Source organism: Neophocaena asiaeorientalis, unplaced genomic scaffold, assembly GCF_003031525.2.
Source record: "Neophocaena asiaeorientalis asiaeorientalis breed wild unplaced genomic scaffold, Neophocaena_asiaeorientalis_V1.1 scaffold57, whole genome shotgun sequence".
Classification (NCBI taxonomy): Eukaryota; Metazoa; Chordata; class Mammalia; order Artiodactyla; family Phocoenidae; genus Neophocaena; species Neophocaena asiaeorientalis.
Window position 1 is genome coordinate 1,777,283 of NW_020172731.1, and position 23,887 is coordinate 1,801,169.

General features: G+C 42.0%; 1 protein-coding gene and 1 non-coding gene across 2 annotated transcripts in view; both read left to right on the top strand.

Annotated features, from left to right (window-relative positions):
- NIM1K (NIM1 serine/threonine protein kinase) overlaps window positions 1–23,887 on the top strand; it is a 67,838-nt gene that overhangs the window by 24,299 nt on the left and 19,652 nt on the right. The window contains exon 3 of the mRNA XM_024740345.1: window positions 21,784–22,781. Coding sequence (XP_024596113.1) covers window positions 22,490–22,781 — 292 coding nt within the window. The 5' untranslated portion in view covers window positions 21,784–22,489. The remainder of the gene's footprint in view (window positions 1–21,783; window positions 22,782–23,887) is intronic.
- TRNAW-CCA (transfer RNA tryptophan (anticodon CCA)) lies at window positions 3,128–3,200 on the top strand. Its single transcript has one exon. It is a non-coding gene; the product is annotated as a tRNA-Trp (tRNA).

Below are 23,887 nucleotides of genomic sequence, written 5' to 3' on the forward strand. Positions count from 1 at the left end.
TTCCCCCCTTGGTGTCCATACTCCTTTGAATTTTAAATTGTTCATGACAACAGAAGAAGAAAAAGCTACAGCAGCTGAGCCGGCAGATATAGTAGCCATGGAGATAAAAGCGCTGCTTTTTCCCCTCTGGGATGCAAAATTTGTGTTTGAATGTGAATGACATCTTGAGATCAATGCATTTGGTACAGTTCAGTAGTAGAATAAAGAATGGTGTCAGAGATTGGGTAGAAAGATAAGGAAGTGTTCACTTAATGAATGAAGGCTTTTTGGAAGAGGTGGGCCAAAGACGAAGTATTTTGGGAACTAGGGACTAGTCATGTAATCTCTCTGGCCCTTGTCTCCTAAGCCCTAAAGTGAAGGGCTGGGAGGGAAGGACCACTGAAGTGTCCTCCGTTTCTAACATTCTGTAATTCTTTGTTCTAGCCATTTTGGACAGTGTAGGCAAAGAACAGCAGGCAAGATCTAAATAAAAGTCTGAAAGGGGAGATAGCTGTTAAGAATGCAAGCTGGAGCTTCCCTGGTGGCGCAGTGGTTGGGAGTCCGCCTGCCGATGCAGGGGACACGGGTTCGTGACCCGGTCCAGGAAGATCCCACGTGCCGCGGAGCGGCTAGGCCCGTGAGCCATGGCCGCTGGGCCTGCGCGTCCGGAGCCTGTGCTCCGCAACGGGAGAGGCCACAACAGTAAGAGGCCCGCGTACCGCAAAAAAAAAAAAAAAAAAAAGCAAGCTGGAGGGACTTCCCTGGTGGTCCAGTAGTTAAGACTCTGCACTTTTCCACTGCAAGGGGTGCAGGTTCAATCCCAGGTCCTGGAACTAAGGTCTCACATGCCGTGCGGCGCAGCCAAAAAACAGAAAGTGAGCTAGGATGGAAGATATGCGCAGAAATGTGAATGGCAGAAAGGGAACATGAATGGTCTGGAATCAGAAGGTTGAATGTAATCCAAAAATATGGTCAAGGTAGTAGGAAAAAGATTTGAAGGCAGCTGGCTGGGTAGTTTGCATTAAGTGAATATTTTCTAGTGTAACATTTTAATTCTCTTAATTGTTTCAAATGTATTTTAACAGCTTTATTAAGATGTAATTCAAATACCATACAATTGACTCATTTAAAGTATACAGTTCAATGACTTTTAGTATATTCACAGAGCTGTGCATATTTACATAACCACAATCAATTTTAGAATATTTTCATTACCCTAAAAAGAAATGTTGCTCTGCTTAGCCAGTGTCCCCAACTCCTCCCTCTAAGCCCTAGCCAACCACTAATCTACTTTCTGTTGCTATAGATTTGCCTATTCTGAACACTTCATGTAAATGGGATCATACAATATATGGTCCTTTATGACTGCTTCTTTCACCTAGCAGAATGTTTTCAAGGTTTGTCCTTGCTGTACGTATGTCAGTACTTCATTTCTTTTTATTGATGAATAAAAATAAATAAAATAAATAAAATAAAAATCATATAAATGAATAATTATAACAATATGTTGTTTTATTTTTAACATATAAAGATACAATAGTTGTAACAATAATAGTACAACAAAGAGGAGGAGGGAATGGAGCTATTTTATTTATCCATTCATCAGTTGATGGATATTTGGGTTGTTTCTACTTTTTAGCTATTATGAATTATGCTGCTATGAACATTTGTATATAAGTTTTTGTGTGGACATGTTTTCATTTCTCTAAGGTATATACCTAGGAGAGGAATTGCTAGTTTATGAGATAACTATATTCAACTGTCTTAAAAACTGACAGATTGTTTTTCAAGGCGCTGCACCATTTCACATTCCCACCAACAGTGTATGAAGTTTTCAGTTCCTCCACATCCTCTCTAACACTTGTTATTACCTGTCTTTTTTATTCTAGCCATCCTATTGGGTGTGAAGGGGTATCTCATTGTGGTTTTGCATTCCCTGATGGCTCATGACGTTGAGCATCTTTATATGTTTTTAGTGGCCATCTGTATATCTTCTTTGGAGAAATATCTATTTAGATCCTTTGCCCATTTTTATTTTTTATTATTTTTATTTATTTTTAAATAAATGTATTTATTTACTTTTGGCTGCGTTGTGACTTTGTTGCTTCACCCAGGCTTTTTCTAGTTGCGGCAAACAGGGGCTACTCGGGCTTCCCTGGTGGCGCAGTGGTTGAGAGTCCGTAGGCACACGGGCTTCAGTAGTTGTGGCACACAGGCTCAGTAGTTGTGGCACATGGGCTTATTGCTCCGTGGCATGTGGGATCTTCCCGGACCAGGGCTCAAACCCGTGTCCCCTGCATTGGCAGGTGGATTCCTACCACTGCACCACCAGGGAAGTCCCCTTTGCCCATTTTTAATTGGGTTATTTGTCTTTTTATTTGAGTTATTTTTTGTGTTATCTTTTTATTTTTAATTGAGTTATTTTATTTATAGATTCTCGACACAAATCTTAACACTAGACCACCAGGGAACTCCCAGAACCTAGTTTATATTTATACTAACTCAATTTTAGTGAAATCAAGAAACTTTACTCCTTTATAGCTCCATTCCCTCCTCCTCTTTGTTGTACTATTATTGTTATAACTATTGTATCTTTATATATTAAAAATAAAACAGCATATTGTTATAATTATTCATTTATATGATTTAATGTCTTTTAAAGAAGCTGAGAGAAGAAAGGATAGCAAGTGTAGATAGACTTGAGGATTATTACAAACCCCTTGAGTGAAGAAACCCTCTCTACTTTGCTTCATTATCATATCCCCTGCACCTAGAACAGTGTTTGTCACATAGTAGATGCTCATTTAATATATAAATGAATGAATAATGATCTCCATACAGACAATCAATGAAGTCCCAGAGAGAGACAGTCCCAATAAGATGTAGAGATGAGTAATGAAGAGATTAAGATTAAGAGAATAAGGTTGCGTGAGTTGTGTGTATTGGGGGAGAGGTAATAATCATAATGAGAAGAAGTGAGAGTGTCTTTCTTATTCAGTGCCATATGTGTCTGAGGCTTAACACGGTGTTGGCATATAGCAGATGCTCAATAAATGTTGAATGAATGAATGATGCATCCTATGGCTGGTGCAGATCTTGGAGGATGAGGCAAGAGAGTTTCAGTCTTAGAAGTCCCTGTGTTGGGACTTCCCTGGTGGTCCAGTGGTTAAGACTCTGTGCTCCAAATGCAGGGGGCCCAGGTTCGATCCCTGGTCAGGGAACTAGATCCCGTTTGCCGCAACTAAGATCCCGCCTGCGGCACCTAAGACCTGGCGCAGCCAAATAAATAAAATATTTTTTTTTAAAAAAAGAAGTCCCTGTGTTCCCCAAATGAATACAATCTCTGTCTCTTCTCAGTGCCTCTGGCTCTAAACTGGTGCTTCTCCTGGGGTCTCACCTTGTGTCCCACATCCCCACTGGACTGCCTGGACCACCTACTCCCTTTGTGGGTCCTAAGCAGGATGTCCAATTACTGAAGGATGAGAAGTGCAAGCCTACTGGTTAAGACTGAGCAGAGGGAAGACAGAATAAATTTATCATTAACCAAGCTGGTAGGGTGGAGGGTGGGCAGTGAGAAGGGGAAGAAGAAAATTATTAGTGATTGGCAGAGGCAACTGAGAGAAAACCTGTGATCTTCTACATTTGTATACTCACTCATTCACCCACAACATTTATTGAAAGCTTGCATAGAACAAAGTGTTCAGCTTTCCTTATGCCAAATATTAAGTCCTAGACATAAAAAATTACTGTATCGTAAAAACATTCTAGAGATAACTATATAGCCCACTGTGGTGGTGAAGATGAGCCCTGAGACTGGAGCCTCCCTGCCTGGGCTTGAATCCTGGATGGGTGGAGTCGCCTGACCTCCCTTTCTGTAAAACCGAGAATTCATGTAAGGATTAAATGGTTAATACACATAAAGCCCCTAGAATAGTGCCCACCCCATCTTATGTATTATATTATGTAAGAGCTAACTATTATTATTGATGTAATAATTGTTACCAAACAAAGACTAGAATAGTTGAGATTATCAGTAAATTTCAATAAAATTTTAGACTTCCCATTTTCCATACTACATATCTATCTAGGCTTCTCCTTAGTAGCAGCCAATTATGTATATATGTATTTATTTATTTTACAGCTTGAGCGAATGAGAAGCAACAAGTCTCTTCTTATATATATTTATTTCATTTTGTTTTGTGGTTACTGTGGTAAAGAGCTGTTTTCTACCTCTGAAAAACCGGCTTTACTCCAGAGGTTACCAGAACAGAGAGGAGCCCCCTGGATGGATAATTCAGAGGGCAGGAAAGAGTTGCTTTTCTTTCAAATTAGGTTGATCTGAATGAATTCCTGCCTGAGATTTCAAAGCCATGGCAGATCAATGGACTCAGGAATCAAAGACACCAAAGGTGATGTTTCTAATGTAAATGTATGAGCCATTCAAAACACTAATTAATGACTGTTCCTAGCTGGTTGTATCATGTAAAAGAGCAGCGTCATGAAAGATTCTTTTTTAAGGTTTAAAAAAAAATCTTTAGATTAGAAACATACAGTAAAAAGGTTGGATGTTTATTTCCATCGCTGAATGCAAGAACCGCCCCTTCCCCCCTACTCCCCTATTCCCCATAAGCGTTCCATAACCCACTTGCATTGCTTGGACCCTTAAAGTTCACTTGTACAATTAAGATTTGTCTTACTGTAGAACTGCAGGGTCCCTTCCAGTCAATTTTCTCAGTTGAAGCATAGAACACACTTTAAACACCGAACATTGGTACCCAATGTGCTTATCTCAGCAGCAGATCGCCTATTTTAAGTCAGGCATGCACAGTGAGTGTCCAGGTCGTTGGAGCCTTAGTAAACTCATCATGTGGAGAGGGGGTTTTTGGCACATAATAGGTGTTTAATAAATGTTTGCTAAATGAATGAATGATGGTGGTGATAGTGAGCTGAAAATACATTTATCATAAATAGGAGTCTTATCTAGATTTTTCACCCTGAATGATCCCAGACAAGTCATTTAACCAGATCATTTCATGCCTTGGTTTCCATGTCTTTAAAAGAAAGTATTGATATAATTAGTGGTTTTAGGAGTAGACTAGAGCTATGTTAATTCAAAATAATTACACTGAAGACTTCTACTGCCGAACTCACCTGGTTACAGCAAGGAGCAGGGAAGCAGTCTAAACATCAGGTTATACATTTGTCAACACAGTCTTACACTGGTCGTCAGGAAAGTGAGCACTCACTCTTATTTGGCCTGAGGTGCCTTCCAGGGAGGGATGCTATCAGGTAAAACAAATAACAGTGGATATGCAGCTACACAATTATTTATCCTCATTAACTATCCAAAGTAAGAGGAAGAAATAACACATTTAAGTAAAATGACCACATTATATATCATCCAAACGATGACGCTTTTTTTTTTTTTTTTTGCGGTACGCGGGCCTCTCACTGTTGTGGCCTCTCCCATTGCGGAGCACAGGCTCCGGACGCGCAGACTCAGTGGCCATGGCTCACGGGCCCAGCCGCTCCGCGGCATGTGGGATCTTCCCGGACCGGGGCACAAACCCGTGTCCCCTGCATCGGCAGCGGACTCTCAACCACTGCGCCACCAGGGAAGCCCCAATGACACTTTTGAGAATAAAAAAAGGAGGTAATATTAATCACATTGGGAAACGCCTGGACAGTATTAGGCAAACCAGAATGTACAGTCAGCCTGGGTCTATGCCATGTCCAGAAGCAGTCTCAAGTGTGCAGGATCAATTTTGCCCTTTTTTAACTAAAAATTTTCCCTTCCTGACCTCACCGTTTGCCTGTGATAGAACTCTCAATCCTCTTACGATCTCCGGTAGATCACTTGTAGCTTCAGCTTTATTTGCTAGTTACAGCATCTGTGTTTCTCATTATAAAATCATTAGCATTACCCAGGCAACTAAGAATGAGGCATATGCCTTCTGCTCCATTTGGTGAAATTCTTCCTCTGTTTTTAGCTAATTTCCTTATGTGAGTGTTCTACTGTTATTCACACCTTATCTTGTCTGATTTTCTACAGGTCCTGGTGCCCTGTACACATTCTCCTAAATTTGCTGACGACACATTTCAGTTCTACTAGTGAATCTTGATAACTTTTCTTCCTCCTATAAGATAGATTTCCCCTCTAACTAGCACTGCCCACTCAATAGTCGTAGGATATTGACACCTCAGCTGGCTGTACCCGCTAGAATATCCATGTATTCTGGTGGAAAAGAGCCAGGTCTTTTATACATTTGCTCAACAAATATTTAATTGAGCTCTTATTGTGTGCCAAATACTGTTTAGAGTCCTGGATATATAATCTAGTCTGTGATCTGTCTGCTGGTTTTCTTAATGGTATCTTTTGATACCCGTAAATTTTAAATGCTGATGAAGTCAAACTTATCAAATTTTTTTCCCCTCTTACTGTTTGTGGTTTTTGTATCCAGTCCAAAAAACTTGCCCTACTTCAAAGTCCTGGAGATATACTTCTAGAAGCTTTATGGTATTAGGTTTTATGTTTAAGTCAATGACATATCTCAGATTAATTTTTGTGCCTGGTGTGGGATAAAGGTCAAGGTTCAACTTTTATTTACACAGACATCCAGTAGATCCAGCACCATTTGTTAAAAAAGACTTGCCTTTCCCCACTGAATTCGCTTGGCGCCTTGGTAGAAAATCAATTGACCGTATATATGGGTCAATTCCTGGACTCTCTTTTGATTCTTTGGTCTATCCTTAGACACTGTCTCAATTACTGTAGCTCTTATGAATATAGTCCGTATAAGTCAAATATGATCACTACCCTGAAGGAGCTTACAATCTGATTTATGAGAGAGACAGTCAACGTAGAAGTCATAATAGTACAAAGAGGTGGAGAAAATCACAGTGCTAGCCACAGATGTTGGAAGTACAAAAGAGAACTCCACCTGGTTTAGGTGTGTAGGTACACAAGCCACCTGAAAGAGGTAACACCTAAAATGATAGTGGTTTTAGGAGTAGACTAGAGCTATGTTAATTCAAAATAATTACACTGAAGACTTCTACTGCCGAACTCACCTGGTTACAGCAAGGAGCAGGGAAGCAGTCTAAACATCAGGTTATACATTTGTCAACACAGTCTTACACTGGTCGTCAGGAAAGTGAGCACTCACTCTTATTTGGCCTGAGGTGCCTTCCAGGGAGGGATGCTATCAGGTAAAACAAATAACAGTGGATATGCAGCTACACAATTATTTATCCTCATTAACTATCCAAAGTAAGAGGAAGAAATAACACATTTAAGTAAAATGACCACATTATATATCATCCAAACGATGACGCTTTTTTTTTTTTTTTTGCGGTACGCGGGCCTCTCACTGTTGTGGCCTCTCCCATTGCGGAGCACAGGCTCCGGACGCGCAGACTCAGTGGCCATGGCTCACGGGCCCAGCCGCTCCGCGGCATGTGGGATCTTCCCGGACCGGGGCACAAACCCGTGTCCCCTGCATCGGCAGCGGACTCTCAACCACTGCGCCACCAGGGAAGCCCCAATGACACTTTTGAGAATAAAAAAAGGAGGTAATATTAATCACATTGGGAAACGCCTGGACAGTATTAGGCAAACCAGAATGTACAGTCAGCCTGGGTCTATGCCATGTCCAGAAGCAGTCTCAAGTGTGCAGGATCAATTTTGCCCTTTTTTAACTAAAAATTTTCCCTTCCTGACCTCACCGTTTGCCTGTGATAGAACTCTCAATCCTCTTACGATCTCCGGTAGATCACTTGTAGCTTCAGCTTTATTTGCTAGTTACAGCATCTGTGTTTCTCATTATAAAATCATTAGCATTACCCAGGCAACTAAGAATGAGGCATATGCCTTCTGCTCCATTTGGTGAAATTCTTCCTCTGTTTTTAGCTAATTTCCTTATGTGAGTGTTCTACTGTTATTCACACCTTATCTTGTCTGATTTTCTACAGGTCCTGGTGCCCTGTACACATTCTCCTAAATTTGCTGACGACACATTTCAGTTCTACTAGTGAATCTTGATAACTTTTCTTCCTCCTATAAGATAGATTTCCCCTCTAACTAGCACTGCCCACTCAATAGTCGTAGGATATTGACACCTCAGCTGGCTGTACCCGCTAGAATATCCATGTATTCTGGTGGAAAAGAGCCAGGTCTTTTATACATTTGCTCAACAAATATTTAATTGAGCTCTTATTGTGTGCCAAATACTGTTTAGAGTCCTGGATATATAATCTAGTCTGTGATCTGTCTGCTGGTTTTCTTAATGGTATCTTTTGATACCCGTAAATTTTAAATGCTGATGAAGTCAAACTTATCAAATTTTTTTCCCCTCTTACTGTTTGTGGTTTTTGTATCCAGTCCAAAAAACTTGCCCTACTTCAAAGTCCTGGAGATATACTTCTAGAAGCTTTATGGTATTAGGTTTTATGTTTAAGTCAATGACATATCTCAGATTAATTTTTGTGCCTGGTGTGGGATAAAGGTCAAGGTTCAACTTTTATTTACACAGACATCCAGTAGATCCAGCACCATTTGTTAAAAAAGACTTGCCTTTCCCCACTGAATTCGCTTGGCGCCTTGGTAGAAAATCAATTGACCGTATATATGGGTCAATTCCTGGACTCTCTTTTGATTCTTTGGTCTATCCTTAGACACTGTCTCAATTACTGTAGCTCTTATGAATATAGTCCGTATAAGTCAAATATGATCACTACCCTGAAGGAGCTTACAATCTGATTTATGAGAGAGACAGTCAACGTAGAAGTCATAATAGTACAAAGAGGTGGAGAAAATCACAGTGCTAGCCACAGATGTTGGAAGTACAAAAGAGAACTCCACCTGGTTTAGGTGTGTAGGTACACAAGCCACCTGAAAGAGGTAACACCTAAAATGATCCTTAAAGTATCAGTAGGAATTTGCAGAGGAGTAGGCCTGGTGCCCTCCAGTAAGAGTGAGAAGACCAGTGTGGCTGGGTGGAGTGAGTGAGGTGGAGATTGGAAGAGATGACATCAAAGAAGAAGGGGATCACATTGGGCTGAGCCTTGAAGGCCATTTTAAGGGTCTTAGCTTTTACTCTGAGTGAGAAGGGAAGCCATCCAAGGGTTTTGAGTAGAGAAGTGACATGATCTGACGTCTTTTAGAAGGATCTTCCTGGATGCTCTGTTTGAAACAGACGATGTCTGAGCTGGTCTCCAAGCTTCTATCTTACCTGGCTGGTGGGTGCCAGATAAAACAGAAGCTCTGAGACCAGCTGCAGAGACTGTAACTATAATCCAATCAAAAGCTGTTGGTGGCTTGGACTCAATGGTAATACTGGGATGACTGTGGTTTGGGTAGTAATGGGATAAAGGGATTGTGTTCTGGATATATTTTGAAAATAGAGCCAGTGAGATCTGCTGACAGATTGAACATGAGATATAAGATAAAAAGAGGAGTCCAGGTTTTCGGCTTTAGCTAGAAGGATGTGTTGCCAGTCCCCAGTATGTGAGAGCAAGTCTGGAGAAGAAAGTCAGAAGCTTGGTTTTCCTACTTTAGAGTAAATATGAGAGATTGCTACCCAAAGTACGAGCCATTTCCCCTACAGAGAAACCAGGTGGAGATAAAGTCATCATTTGAGTCGTCAAGCCCAGTGTGAGCAGCACTGTCCTAGGTGGTGGGGAACCTAGGGGAATGGACGTGACCCCCGCAAGCGGACCCTGCTTTTGAGGAGAGCTGCGAGGGGGCTTGATTCACACAAATGAAATGGAAGAAATGTGAAGTCAAGGACCAGACTGTGGATACAGATCTCGGGTGCCACAGGAGAGTGGCAGTGTGGTCAGGAGTACTTAAAGTATGCTTCTAGAAGGAAATGGGAAAGGAGCCGTCTTCACAGGTTGGGGAAAACTTAGAGAGGAAAAGGCAAAACTGTGGTGCTAAGCAGGAACCACTAGAGACACAGATATTCTAGGCCTGGCTGGAAGGGTTGTCAGAAGTATTTTAAAAATTTGGTTCCTGGCACATAGTAGGCACTTGGGAAAGGATAGCTAGTAGTACGTGTTATATGGGGGGAATAATGGAGATAAAATTATGAGTCAAACTTCCTGAGTTCAGCCCCACCCCCATGTCAACACCTACTCCTTTGATGCCCTTTGCCCTTTCTCCCTTCCTAGGTTGTCTTCTAATACCTCTATTAGAAACCTTCAAATCTGGCTTTCTGAATTGTTTGTGAGGGGAAAAAGGAATTCGACTATCCTATTTCAGCAGGTTCATTCAGGCTTATGGGGTTTTAATCATCTCACTTGCGTGAAGACTACAAAGGTCCAGAGGGGGGCAATGTGACTTTTGGACTTCAGGAGGGCTTTCTTTTCCTACAAATGCTTTGGAATTCATCCCCTTGTCCCCTGCCACCAGCACCCATCACGTACCTCCACTGCTGGGTAACAATTTAAGAATCCTCAGATGTGTTTCTTGTAGAATGTAAAGGGATCACTTATGATGGATGGGAGGATCTTAGTAAAGGTTTCAAATTTTACTTGAAATTTGAATTTTTTATGATGGTGAAAGTAAGAGCTTTTATTCTGAAATGCTGCCCTCCTCCATGACCGTAGCACTGCAGCCCTCCTGCCATGATAGACTTTCTTGAGTTCTGCTCAAAGAGAAAAAAATGTTTTTTCGAACACCCCCTATGGCCATCACTCAAACGTCGCTCCTGCTTCTTAGTGAACACACTACATTAGAGTTGAAGAAAGTTATAAGGCAGCAGAAGAGCAGTGTCTGCTTTGACTTGCAAATATTTTTAATCCCTTAAAAATAAACCACGAGCTGCAAAGAGGCATGAGTGTTCCTGTACTGTGTTTCCTAAATTAGTTATTCCTGAGGAGATGTAGAATACATTTTGTTTTTCTGCTCAGGGCCACCTGCTTGTGATTCAACCCATGGTTTCATTCTGTACCTTAATGCCATTCCTTATTTGTATGGAGGCAACCATGCTCCCTCAGAAGAGCTGGGAAGATCTGTGTTTTGGAAGTGAATTATAACTGAGATTCATATCTTTATGGGGAAGGGCCTGAGTTTCTGCCAGGTTGCTTCTGGAACTTGACCCCATTCTCTTCCTCATGTGTTTGAAATTCCTGGTTTCACATGTTGTAAGGTTAACTTAAATATACAGTCGCCACGCTCTTGGAGCTAACAGTCAAAACATTAAGGGCAACTTTCTTAATTTCAGTTGGCCTTAGTTTTGTTTTTCGTTTTAATCTGTGAAAAGGAAGTGACAGTACCTTACCTCACAGGGTTGTCATGTCATTCATCCATTCATTCACTTATTCATCCATTTCACTGTTGTCTGTTGTAAAATACCTAGCATTATAAAATTACAAACATTATATTTTTGATCTAGTAGATTTTAACAAATTTTAAAATTGCATTATAGAAAAATTTAATACGGATACAAAAATGGTGCAAAGAACGTTATACACCTCCACGTGCTCATCACCCAGCTTCAAAAATGATCAGTTCAGGGTTTCCCTGGTGGCGCAGTGGTTGAGAGTCCGCCTGCCGATGCAGGGGACATGGGTTCGTGCCCCGGTCCGGGAAGATCCCACATGCCGCAGAGCGGCTGGACCCGTGAGCCATGGCCGCTGAGCCTGCGCGTCCGGAGCCTGTGCTCCACAACGGGAGAGGCCACAACAGTGAGAGGCCCGCATACCGCAAAAAAAAAAAAAAATCAATTCATGGGTCAGTCTTGTTACATTTAAATTCCTATCATTTTCTCCACTCATTATTTTGAAACAAATTCCAGACATATTATTTTATCTAACAATCATTTTTAAAGATTAATGTTTATCCTATTAAAAACCTAATTAAACCGTTTTTAGCATTTTAAACTGCCTTTATAATTTAATCTATTTCATTTCCTTTTAAAGTACTTTATTTGATTAGAAAAAATAACTTTTAGAATACTAATAATTCTTATAAATATAATGATAAGCATACAAACAGGGTAAACCTTAAGTTCTCTTAAATATGTTCCAATGCTGCTTATAAACAGTAAAATTTCAACATGAAACCACCAAAGTCAATTATTCAATTCTTCATTTTAAATTAGAGTCACAAATCTATTTTGTTACTTTATTATGCCAATTTTCTTCACATTACAAGTATATAAAATACCAGTTTCATACAGGTTCATCAAGACAAAAATATTAATAATATGGGATTTGAGTCTCTTAAACATTTCTGGTTTTGCTGCTAAATCTTCCCAAGGTTAAAAGATACTTAATTGAAGGGAGTTCCCTGGCAGCCTAGTGGTTAGGATTACAGGCTTTCACTGCCCTGGCCTGGTCCGGGTTCAATCCCTGGTTGGGGAACTGAGATCCTGCAAGCCACATGGTGTGGCAAAAGAACAAAAAATAAACAAACAAAAAAAACCTTAATCACTAAGAAACTACTATGTTATCCTAGACCTCACAGAGGTGGGCCCTTCCCACCCAGCTGGCTACATTTGTGGATTAAACTCCACTACTCTGTTTTCTGCTTCATTCTATACTGAATTGTTTTCATAATCTTCCTTTTGGGACCTAAATTCTTACAGCTATTTAACTGACAGTTAATTGAGGATTTTATAGCTTATCTAACTCTGAAGTCAGAGTTGTAAGAAAATGCCAGAAAAAGATTTGTAAGAATGAATTCGATGGTGGGACTTCCCTAGTGGCACAGTGGTTAAGAATCTGCCTGCCAATGCAGGGGACACAGGTTCGAGCCCTGGTCCGGGAAGATCCCACATGCCGTGGAGTGACTAAGCCTGTGCGCCACAACTACTGAGCCTGCGAGCCACAACTACTGAAGCCCGCAAGCCTAGAGTCCGTGCTCCGCAACAAGAGAAGCCAATGCAATGAGAAGCCCGTGCACCACAAAGAAGAGTAGCCCCCTGCTCACCACAGCTAGAGAAAGCCCGCGCCCAGCAATGAAAAGAACAACGCAGCCAAAAAGTGAAGAAAGAAAGAAATATATTAGAAAAAAAAGAAGAATGAATTCAATGGTCAAATAAACTTGGAGGACACTGAATTAAACAAACAAACACAAACAAAAAATAGATTTTATTTGTGTGTGTTTTAAACACCAGAAGATCATGAGTTACTAATACAAATATCTAAGAAGGGTGTAATATGTACCATTCCCAGATGTGTTTGACTATGGACCTATGGACTGCCATCCCCTTTTTTTCTGATGATGTTCCTATAAAACCTAGAGCAGAATTGGCAAATTAGCAACCTGACGGCCAAATCTGGCCTGAAGGTTCAGTTTCACTAGGCCACACAGTGTTTTTAAAATATTTAAGCCACCATTTAAAAATTGAGAGAGTTGACCAAAAATTTATTGATTTCCAGTTGCCTTTAAAGAATTAAAAGGCTTGGAAAAAGTAAGCCTGCCTTCCAGCATGGCTACCCAGGCTGTTGCTGAGCCTGGGCTGCCTCGTCATGCTGGGCATGGGGGCTCCACTAAGCCCCATTGAACACCTGTACGGCCCTCCTGGGCATTTGCGTCTGTGACCTTGATGGTCAAGAGAACCTCAAGTGAGGTAGAGCTCAGTGAGGGAAGAGCTGATGTAAGCCCATCAGCCTGGGTGGACTGGCCATGGATGTGAGTGTAAGCGGAATGGGGAGACCCCAGCCTCCTGGCTGGGAAAGTAGCTTGTGAGATCAAGTGGGGCAAGAGGGCGTGTCAGGAGCCGTGCTGCTGTTCATCACTAGGGCAGAACCAGTTCACATTCATTTTCCATTTGCTTCAAAGTTTCCCAGCTGCCACCACCCCCAACTCCCCTCCCATGGGGATCCTGACAAATATGCTGAGGAATAAAAAGCTAGGGCCAAAAGCTAATATGGTGCAAATAATTTTTAAATGTTAAAATAGATTTTCAAATGAAGCATGTTTGCTAATGATCTCCCCCGAGGGCCCACCATGTCTGAGGAGGATTATGTGGGCTTTGGCTGTCCTCGCCTTCTGTTTTCACACATAGAGAAAACCCAGCTATTTTCTAAGCAGCCCAGTGCCTGGCCTTGCCAACCAAGGAAGAGGTTGTCTGAGAGCCTTGCCCAGAAGTTTTGTAATTTAAACTCAGACAAAGAGAACAAAGATGAAATGGTTTTCTTTGATATTATTTTCACAGTGGGTTGCAAGTCAAGAAAATAAATTACCGAGTAAGCTCCGTTTTCTTTAATCTTATTGAATGCGTTGCTATGCATCCACAGTAAGCTAATAATTAAGGACCATTCTGCCTCCTCAGAGGCTTTGATCTATAATGACACAACTCTATATTTTTGGCTGGTTGGGTTTCTAAGCTCTCATTAATGTCCATAAAAATTGGTCAAAATCAAAAGGGCAGAAAGTAAAATGACAGCAAACCATGCTTGCATCTAAGAAAAGGGAGGATTTCGTCTGCAATTAGGTATATCGTAATTTCCATTATTGCTTATTTTCAACATGATATAGCTTGATATTTTAGGACACTACTAGAAAGCAGTCCAAATATAAACTATTTATAGCAATGCCACAACGTGTAATCAGGATTTCTGTTTCCAGACATCTAAGAAAAGTCTTTAGGAAAAAAAATCCTGCAAAATAAAAATGAATATCCACAGCCAAACAGGATTTACCTTGCTAGTTGGATTTTTTCTTTTACTTTTTAAAATTCTATTGGAATATGTGAGAATCTGGAGTTTTTCCTCACTCATTACTAATTTTGAAATTTCTGAGATTTGTTGGCAATTCAATTACAGTAGAAACCGTATGTCTTTGTTTATTGGGAGCACAATAGTGTGAGTCTGGGAATTCTAATAATTAGATGTTGGACTTCATGAATTGATTACCCCCTTTTCTTGTCTTTTTTTCTCTATTGTTCATCTCTTCTAGATTTTTTTAAACAACTCTTTGATTGAATTCCTTAATTTAAATTTCTAATAGAGAACTTTCTTATTCTATGAGGGTTTTTATTTTGGTTTGCTTTAGTTTTAGAATTTTGTTCTTGTTTTATGGATGCAGTATTTTGTCTTTTGTCTTCTGCTTCCTGCAATGCTTTCTGTTTCCTTCAAGTTCCTTTCAGTCACTGCTGTTTTGGTTGGCTATGCTTTCTTTCTTTTTTCTTTTTTAACATCTTTATTGGAGTATAATTGCTTTACAATGGTGTGTTAGTTTCTGCTTTATAACAAAGTGAATCAGCTATACATATACATATATCCCCATATCTCCTCCCTCCTGCATCTCCCTCCCACCCTCCCTCTAGGTGGTCACAAAGCACCGAGCTGAGCTCCCTGTGCTATGTGGCTGCTTCCCATTAGCTATCTACTTTACATTTGGTAGTGTATATATGTCCATGCCACTCTTTCACTTTGTCCCAGCTTACCCATGTCCTCAAGTCCATTCTCTACATCTGCGGCTCTATTCCTGTCCTGCCCCTGGGTTCTTCAGAACCATTTTTTTGTTGTTGTTAGGATTCCATATATGTTAGCATACGGTATTTTTTTTTCTCTTTCTCACTTACTTCACTCTGTATGACAGTCTCTAGGTCCCTCCACCTCACTTCAAATAACTCAATTTCGTTTCTTTTTATGGCTGAGTAATATTCCATTGTATATATGTGCCACATCTTCTTTATCCATTCATCTGTCGATGGACACTTAGGTTGCTTCCATGTCTTGGCTATTGTAAATAGAGCTGCAATGAACATCGCAGTACTTGACCCTTTTTGAATTATGGTTTTCTTAGGGTATATGCCCAGTAGTGGGATTGCTGGGTCGTATGGTAGTTCTATTTTTAGTTTTTTGAGGAACCTCCATACTATTCTCCATAGTGCCTGTATCGATTTACATTGCCACCAACAGTGCAGCAGGGTTCCCTTTTCTCCACACCCTCTCCAGCATTTATTGTTTGTAGATTTTTTGCTCACATAGGCCCAGCCACTCTGCGGCATGTGGGATCTTCCCGGACCGGGGCACGAACCCATCTCCCCTGCATCAGCAGGCAGACTCTCAACGACTACACCACCAGGGAAGCCCTGTTGGAAGATTTTTAATCAGTGTTTCAATTTCAGTGTTTGTTATTGGTCTGTTTATATTTTCTATTTCTTCCTGGTTCAGTCTCCGAAGGTTGTACTTTTCTAAGAATTTGTCCATTTCTTCCAGGTTGTCCATTTTATTGGCATAGAGTTGCTTGTAGTAATCTTTCATGATCCTTTGTATTTCTGCAGTGTCAGTTGTTACTTCTTCTTTTTCATTTCTAATTCTATTGATTTGAGTCTCCTCCCTTTTTTTCTTGATGAGCCTGGCTAATTTATCAATTTTGTTTATCTTTTTATAGAACCAGCTTTTAGTTTTATTGATCTTTGCTATCATTTCCTTCATTTCATTTTCATTTATTTCTGATCTGATCTTTATGATTTCTTTCCTTCTGCTAACATTGGGGGTTTTTTGTTCTTCTTTCTCTGATTGCTTTAGGTATAAGTTTAGTTTGTTTATTTGAGCTGTTTCTTGTTTCTTGAGGTAGGGTTGTATTACTATAAACTTCCCTCTTAGAACTGCTTTTGCTGCATCCCATAGGTTTTGGGTCATCATGTCTTCATTGTCATTTGTTTCTAGGTATTTTTGATTTCCTCTTTGATTTCTTCAGTGAACTCTTGGTATTTAGTAGTGTATTCGTTACCCTCCATGTGTTTGTATTTTTTACAGATTTTTTCCTGTAATTGATATCTAGTCTCATAGCATAGTGGTCAGCAAAGATACTTGATGTGATTTCAATTTTCTTAAATTTACCAAGGCTTGATTTGTGACCCAAGATATGATCTATCCTGAAGAATGTTCCCTGAGCACTTGAGAAGAAAGTGTAATCTGCTGTTGTTGGATGGTATGTCCTATAAATATCAATTAAGTCCATCTTCTTTAATGTATCATTTAAAGCTTCTGTTTCCTTATTTATTTTCATTTTGGGTCATCTGTCCATTGGTGAAAGTGGGGTGTTAAAGTCCCCTACTATGAATGTGTTACTGTCGATTTCCCTTTTTATGGCTATTAGCATTTGCCTTATTTATTAAAGTGCTCCTATGTTGGGTGCATAAGTATTTACAACTGTTATATCTTCCTCTTGGATCGACCCCTTGATCATTATGTAGTGTCCTTCTTTGTCTCTTCTAATAGTCTTTATTTTAAAGTCTATTTTGTCTGATATGAGAATTGCTACTCCAGCTTTCTTTTGATTTCCATTTGCATGGAATATCTTTTTCCATCCCCTCACTTTCAATCTGTATGTGTCCCTACGTCTGAAGTGGGTCTCTTGCAGACAGCAAGATTCCTTCTAGAGAATTTTAATTTCATCTATTGTGTTGTTCATCATTGTTTGTTTGCTCTTTAGTTCTTCTAGGTCCTTGTTAAACATTTCTTATACTTTCTCCATTCTATTTCCAAGATTTTGGATCATCTTTACTATCATTACTTTGAATTCTTTTTCAGGTAGACTGCCTATTTCCTCTTCATTTGTTTGGTCTGGTGGGTTTTTACCTTGCTCCTTCATCTGCTGTGTATTTCTCTGTGTTCTCATTTTGCTTAACTTACTGTGTTTGGGTTCTCCTTTTTGCAGGCCACAGATTTGTAGTTCCTGTTGTTTTTGGTGTCTGCTCCCAGTGGGTAAGGTTGGTTCAGTGGCTTGTGTAGGCTTCCTGGTGGAGGGGACTAGTTGCCTGTGTTCTGGTGGATGAGGCCTGATCTTGTCTTTCTGGTAGGCAGGACCGTGTCCGGTGGTGTGTTTGTGGGTGTCTGTGACCTTATTATGATTTTAGGCAGCTTCTCTGCTAATGGGTGGGGTTGTGTTCCTCTCTTGCTAGTTGTTTGGCATCAGGTGTCCAGCACTGTAGCTTGCTGGTCATCGAGTGGAGCTGGGTCTTAGCGTTGAGAAGGAGATCTCTGGGAGAGCTTTCGCCGTTTGATATTATGTGGGGCTGGGAGGTCTCTGGTGGACCAATGTCCTGAACTCGACTCTCCCACCTCAGAGGCTCAGGCCTGACACGTGGCCAGAGCACAAAGACCCTGTCAGCCACACGGAATCCCTGCCTCACCCCATGGGCGAGCGGCCGAGGGGTGTAGGTATGCTTTCTTCCTTTCATTGTGGAGCCTTTCCTCAGGTGTCTGGCACCTCTTGGCTGGACATTCATTCTAAGCAGAAGGCACTTAAATCTGATTGGAAGCTCCTTGCCTGCAAGTGAAACTGGCACCTGGAGGACTGCACAGTAGGTGGTCAGGCGGGTTTTGGGTTGGAGAACCTCCGAAGATGGGTTTCAGGAGGTCTTTTCTCTTTAACCAAAAGAGGAATCCCCTGCCTGGGGCATTATATACATGTTTCCCTTTATTCTGGAAACTCAAGGGTTTAGGGGTGCAGAGAGAAGAGGGAAACAGTGCTCCCATAACTGGATCTGAGCTAATGGACTGTCCTGTGCCTTCTGCTCCTGAGCTGGCCTGGGAGTGGGCAGAAGAAGTAGCAAACTGGCTCTGAGGAGAAAAGGGGCTGGGGCTCTCACTGCTCTACATTCAAACAATCCCCATTTTTGGTCTGCTTCAATCCTCCAAACTTTGAGGTAGTTGGTCTCTTATAGTTTGAAGTTTCTTGAGCGTTCGGAAAGGTATATCTCATTGGCGTGTCCAGTTTTGCAGTTTTCTTCACTGTCTTTGCAGAGTCATTAACTACTCCTCAATTTGCTTTCCATCTTCCCCAGATGTGTTGGTATCTTACATCTGCTATTACCTCTCTTACTCTGTTTGTCCTTATGGGTTTATGCCTTTTTCCCCTCCTATTTCTACTGTGGGGGTTTGGAAGGAAATAGAGATAAATGAAAGCATAAAATTCGTATTTAACTAGAAGTCCCTAATTATCTTTTGATTTTAAAAGCAGTCCATTAGTATTAGACAATCAGGTGTGGCAATCTCCCTGTATAACCAAAAGTAAAGCAAACTTTCTGTACACCAATTGTGTAAGATGGCAACATATTACATATTTTTAATTTTCTCTTTAAAGGTAAATACATGCACATGAAAAAAGGTAAATCATATAAAAAGAGTAAATAGTGAAAAATACACACCTTTCTCTCATTCTAGTTCCCAGTCCAACAACTCCCCTCCTCAAATGCAGTAAATATTGCCAGTTTCTCAGGTATACCCTCCTCTTTCTTATACTTCTGATATCACATTATGTAAACTCTACTGACCACTTAACAGTGTATCTTGGATATCATAACTCATTCTTTTTCACAAGTACAATGAATTATTTCACAAATAATCCACTATTTTTGTATATGTATGTATTGTAACTTATTTAACTTGTCCCTACTGACGGGCATTTAATTAATTAATGTCTAGTTTTTTCCTACAGAACAATGCAGCAGTGAATATCTATCTAGCCATCTTTATATTAGAAATATGTATACCTTTGTGAATGTACGTGCAGGATAAATTCAAGTGGAATAGCTGAGGCAAAGGATACGTACACTTGTACTTTAATACCTATAGCCAGTTGTTCTCCAAGCAATTGTACCAATTCATACCCTCGAACAATGAATGAGAGCTCCTGTTTCCCTCTCTAACCAGTGCATGATAATTTGCAGACTTTGGATTTCTAAGCAGTACTGTAGCAATTCTCAGTTGGATGGTGGAATTCAGACTAAGCTTTCACCTACACAAGAAGGTGGGGCCAGGAATACTATTGGCCAGTAGAAGGTAGCCCAGGCCTTGGAAATGTGGACTGAAATAAGCTTTCTGAGATAATTCAAGTAAATGTTGGGATAGTGGTATGTGTCTATAAATAAAATATTTACTTCTACTCAATAGATCATACCTGAATGTAACGATCAATCAGTTGGTAGGTTGATTCATTCCTTCTTCAACAAATGCTTATCATACAACTTCCAGGCACTGGGCTGAGCCCTGGGAGTTCGAAGAATAAGGTGCAGGTTCCTGCGCTCCAGGTGCTTATCTAGTTGGGGTTGGTAATGACAGCACCGTGGCGAGGCACTGGGAGAGAGGCAAGCCTGGAGTCCTGAGCAAGGCCCAGGAAGGACACAGAGCCAGGAAGTCCTGGAACCTGCAGGAACACAAGGCGATCGAGCACTGCATCCTGTCGAAAGGCCTTACTCTCTTTGCGTAGGTGAAGCTAAAGTTTCTTTCAGAATTAAAATGGTTACACCACTTCTTGTGTGTGTGGTCTCTTTCTGCCAGGGATCTGAGGAGATCTTTGTAGAGCTTCTTAATCTGAAGCACAGGGATGGGTCTCAGAGGGTCTGTGAACCCCTTAAAACTGGATGCAGATTAGGTGTGCATGCTTTTTCCTGGGGATAGGGTCACAGGCTTCATCAGAATCTCAAAGGAGTGTGCAACTCCAGGAGGCTTAAGAACCAGTGGCTTAGATTTTCCTCAAGCGAATTCAGGCTCTTTCACCTTAAAATGTCTTTTAAAACACCCTACTCAGACTCTAGCCTAGAGATGTGTGTGGTTACTAATACCTGGCCCCTTTTAAACCTCTGTCCTTTATCCTTCATCCAGCTTCCCCTCCCCCATGCAGAAATAGGCACAGTGATGGGCAGCCTCCCACCACTCCTCTTTCCTGTCCTTGTTTCTCTTTATTCAGCAACCCCATACTTAATTACAGTGTAAGCAATTCTGTACCTAACTGGAAGAATGTGATATCATCAAACAGAACTGGGAATTCCCATTTCCAAGGCAGTCTCTCATGTTTTCGCTCGGGTTTTTTGGTTTGGAATGTTCAAGTCCAAAAATCGAGTTCAGCGCACATTTAGCAAACACTTTCTTTATTTAGGACATCATGCTCCGTGCTGAGGGAGAGAGGAGGAAGAGCAGGATATAGAGATGAATTAAACCTGGTTCCCACCTTCAGGGAGAGGAGACCTGTCGGAAATTGTACAGAGTGCTGTGGGGATCCAGGGAGGAAGTGATTATTTCTTACTGGAGGCTGCATGGAAGAAAGTCATGAAGATATTCTAGCTGGGCAAGTATTTCTCATCACTGAGGAGGCCGTAGACTTTTGCCCTGCAGTAACATTACCCTGTTTCTGAACCGTCAAAATGAGCTGCTGGGCCTGGAGGCTGACACCTGATTAGAAATACCTAGAAAATAAGCCTAGGAGAAAAATTAGCCGGTGTGTGAGAACATACAGTGTAAAGGAAATGTAACACATTGTTATTCGAATCAGTGTAAGAACTCTTGAAAACTGATAGGAAATCTTTGTCATTATGATGATCGTATTATCATTTTATTTCAAAATTTGACATCGTGGTCACTTTATTTTAGAAATGATGTGACCAGAAAAACTGACAGATTTTACTAAAGACATTTCCACTGTACCTACCAATTCCTTTTTTTTTTTTTTTTTGGCCGTGCCACGTGGCTCGTGGGATCAAACCCTGGCCCCCGGCAGTGGAAGTGTGGAGTCCTAACCACTGGACCGGCAGGGAATTCCCTACTGTATTATTATTTTAAAAGTCTGGCTTCAAAGCAAGCCAGAAGTAGAAAAATTATTTTGCTAGAAATATTTACAGGCTGTGAGGGCTTTCCTGAAATGTAGATCGAGGGGTGTGTGTGCATACATTTTCTTCTTACTAAATCATATGTGATCAAGCATTTACTACTGATGTGAGCCATAACTGAAATTTGCAGCATGCTTTTAGACTGGTACTTACCAAGCAGTTTCACATTCATTATAAATCCCGTACTGTACATTAGCATAGGCTAATACATTTCCTTATTCTCTGTTCTTAGGATGAAGTAGCACCCACCAAATTTTTGAGACAGCTCACGGCTTAGAGGAAGGCTCATCTAAATAAAGGCCGGCTAAAGTGGCATTGCAGGGATTTAATCCTCCTCTGGCTGCCTGTGTGACCAGAAGGCTGATTTGCAAGTTTCTTCTTTCCTGGGGTCCAGATTATCAGGTCTCCGGGGCCCTGCAACTTGACAGCAAAAGTGCAAAATGAAGAAGATCAGAGATACGCGCCAGCAGCGGGGACCTGAGGGCCTCTGCGGGGCTTCTACACACCAGAGCAAAAGATTCTCTGGCCATCAAAGGAAATAGCAAACTGGAGCCTTTGTTTTGGGACACAGCCACCTACCACAGAGCACCAGCACGGCCAGCCAGAAAGTTCTTGGAGCCTGATCAGGGAAGCGGCTCTGGTACCTGGACGTGTGCCTGATGGTCCAGTTAGAGCTGGGAAGTTCAGCGTGAAGGAAGGTCTCGAGTGAGGGCGGCTTCGGGCTTGGCTGGTAGGCGGTTCTGGCATTGGCCTCTGCCTTCCCCCGGCTGAAGCTGAGAAGGGGGGTTGCACATCCAGGAGTCTTTGCCCGGCTCCCAAGGACACAGGGCTCTGGCAGTCAACTCCCATCTCCCACCCGCCGGGCCCCTTCGGCCCCTCCCCAGCCTGCCCCCCATCGGTGCCTCTGCTGAGATGGAAACGTGGGCCTGCGGAGGACGATGACTGCCTTGTATGTGAATGGAGGCGGCCTGGAGAACACCCACTATGCCAGGTGGGACCGGCGAGAGAGCGTGGAGAGTGGCGGTCAGACGGAGTGCACCAAGAAGGACGGAGAGGGACAGCCTCGCCAGCTGACACCCTTTGAGAAGCTGACGCAGGACATGTCCCAAGACCAGAAGGTGGTTAGGGAGATCACTCTGGGGAAACGGATCGGCTTTTACCGCATCCGAGGGGAAATCGGAAGTGGGAACTTTTCCCAGGTCAAGCTCGGGATTCACTCCCTAACCAAAGGTAGGATCCAAACTCCACGGGTGATGCCCAGGGTGTTGGGACCTGGTTGGGGGTCGGGTTAAGAGTCCAGGGCCAAGGAGGCAGGTGAGGTGTCATCACTGAGTCCCTGCTAAGTGCAAGTCCTATGCCGGCCGCCGTCCATTGTTGCCGCAGTTCATTTTCACAGCGATGGTGTGAGCTCAGTATTTTTATTTCACTTTATAGATAAGGAAACTAAGATCCAAAGATGTCAAATGTGGCTTTAGCAGTTTAATCTTAGATGATTTTGACTCCAAAAACTCTCCCACTATAGCATGCAAGTGAACTCACTAAAACATTGAGGGCAATCTGTCCTCTCCAGTTTCACCTTGGAGAAGCGGAGGGGAGTGTGGCTTGATTCCAAGGCCACTCGTATTCCAGGTCCTTATTTGTAACTTCTGTTTGTGTTTGTTTGTCAATACCAGTGGCACAGGGGACCTCCCGGATGGTCGGTGGATAGCAGGGTCCAGCCTCTCCTCCTTACCAGAGGCTGCTGCTTCTGTTAGGTTTGGGGAAAAGGGACTTGACCCCAAGAACTTCTCTGCTTCAGTCTGCTCTGTACTAGTTCTCATTGTTGTTAGCTCCTTGCTTGCTACCAAATAGCCACGCTTTTTTGGTTGCTGGTCACTCTGGATTCTAGCCCAGCAGTGCCCACCGCTCTGGCCTCAGAGAGGAGCTGTGTGGAGAGACCAGCAGCCGTTTGCTGCCCAACCCATGTGGGCACTTCTCCAAGTTACCTCTAATTTAGCTAACTAAGCCTGGAGATAGTCGTAACGGAGTCACAGGGCAGAGAAAGAATGCCTGCAACTCGGTATAATCTACAGACTTCCTAAAGCCCATGGGCTCTGCCCTCTCCCTGAGAGTCCCGTACTGACATTTATTCTCCTTGCACTCAGGCTGCCACCACGTCTCCAGGGCTGCGCTTTCTTGTGTCAGAGTTTTGTTTTCTTTTCTTCTCCAACCCCCAATCCCATTCCCCGCTCATCCCTGTTTGGCCCCTATGGAGAAAGTACCACAACCTCCTCTACCTACACACACACACACACACACACACACGCACGCACATGCGTGCACACACGCCCAAGTCA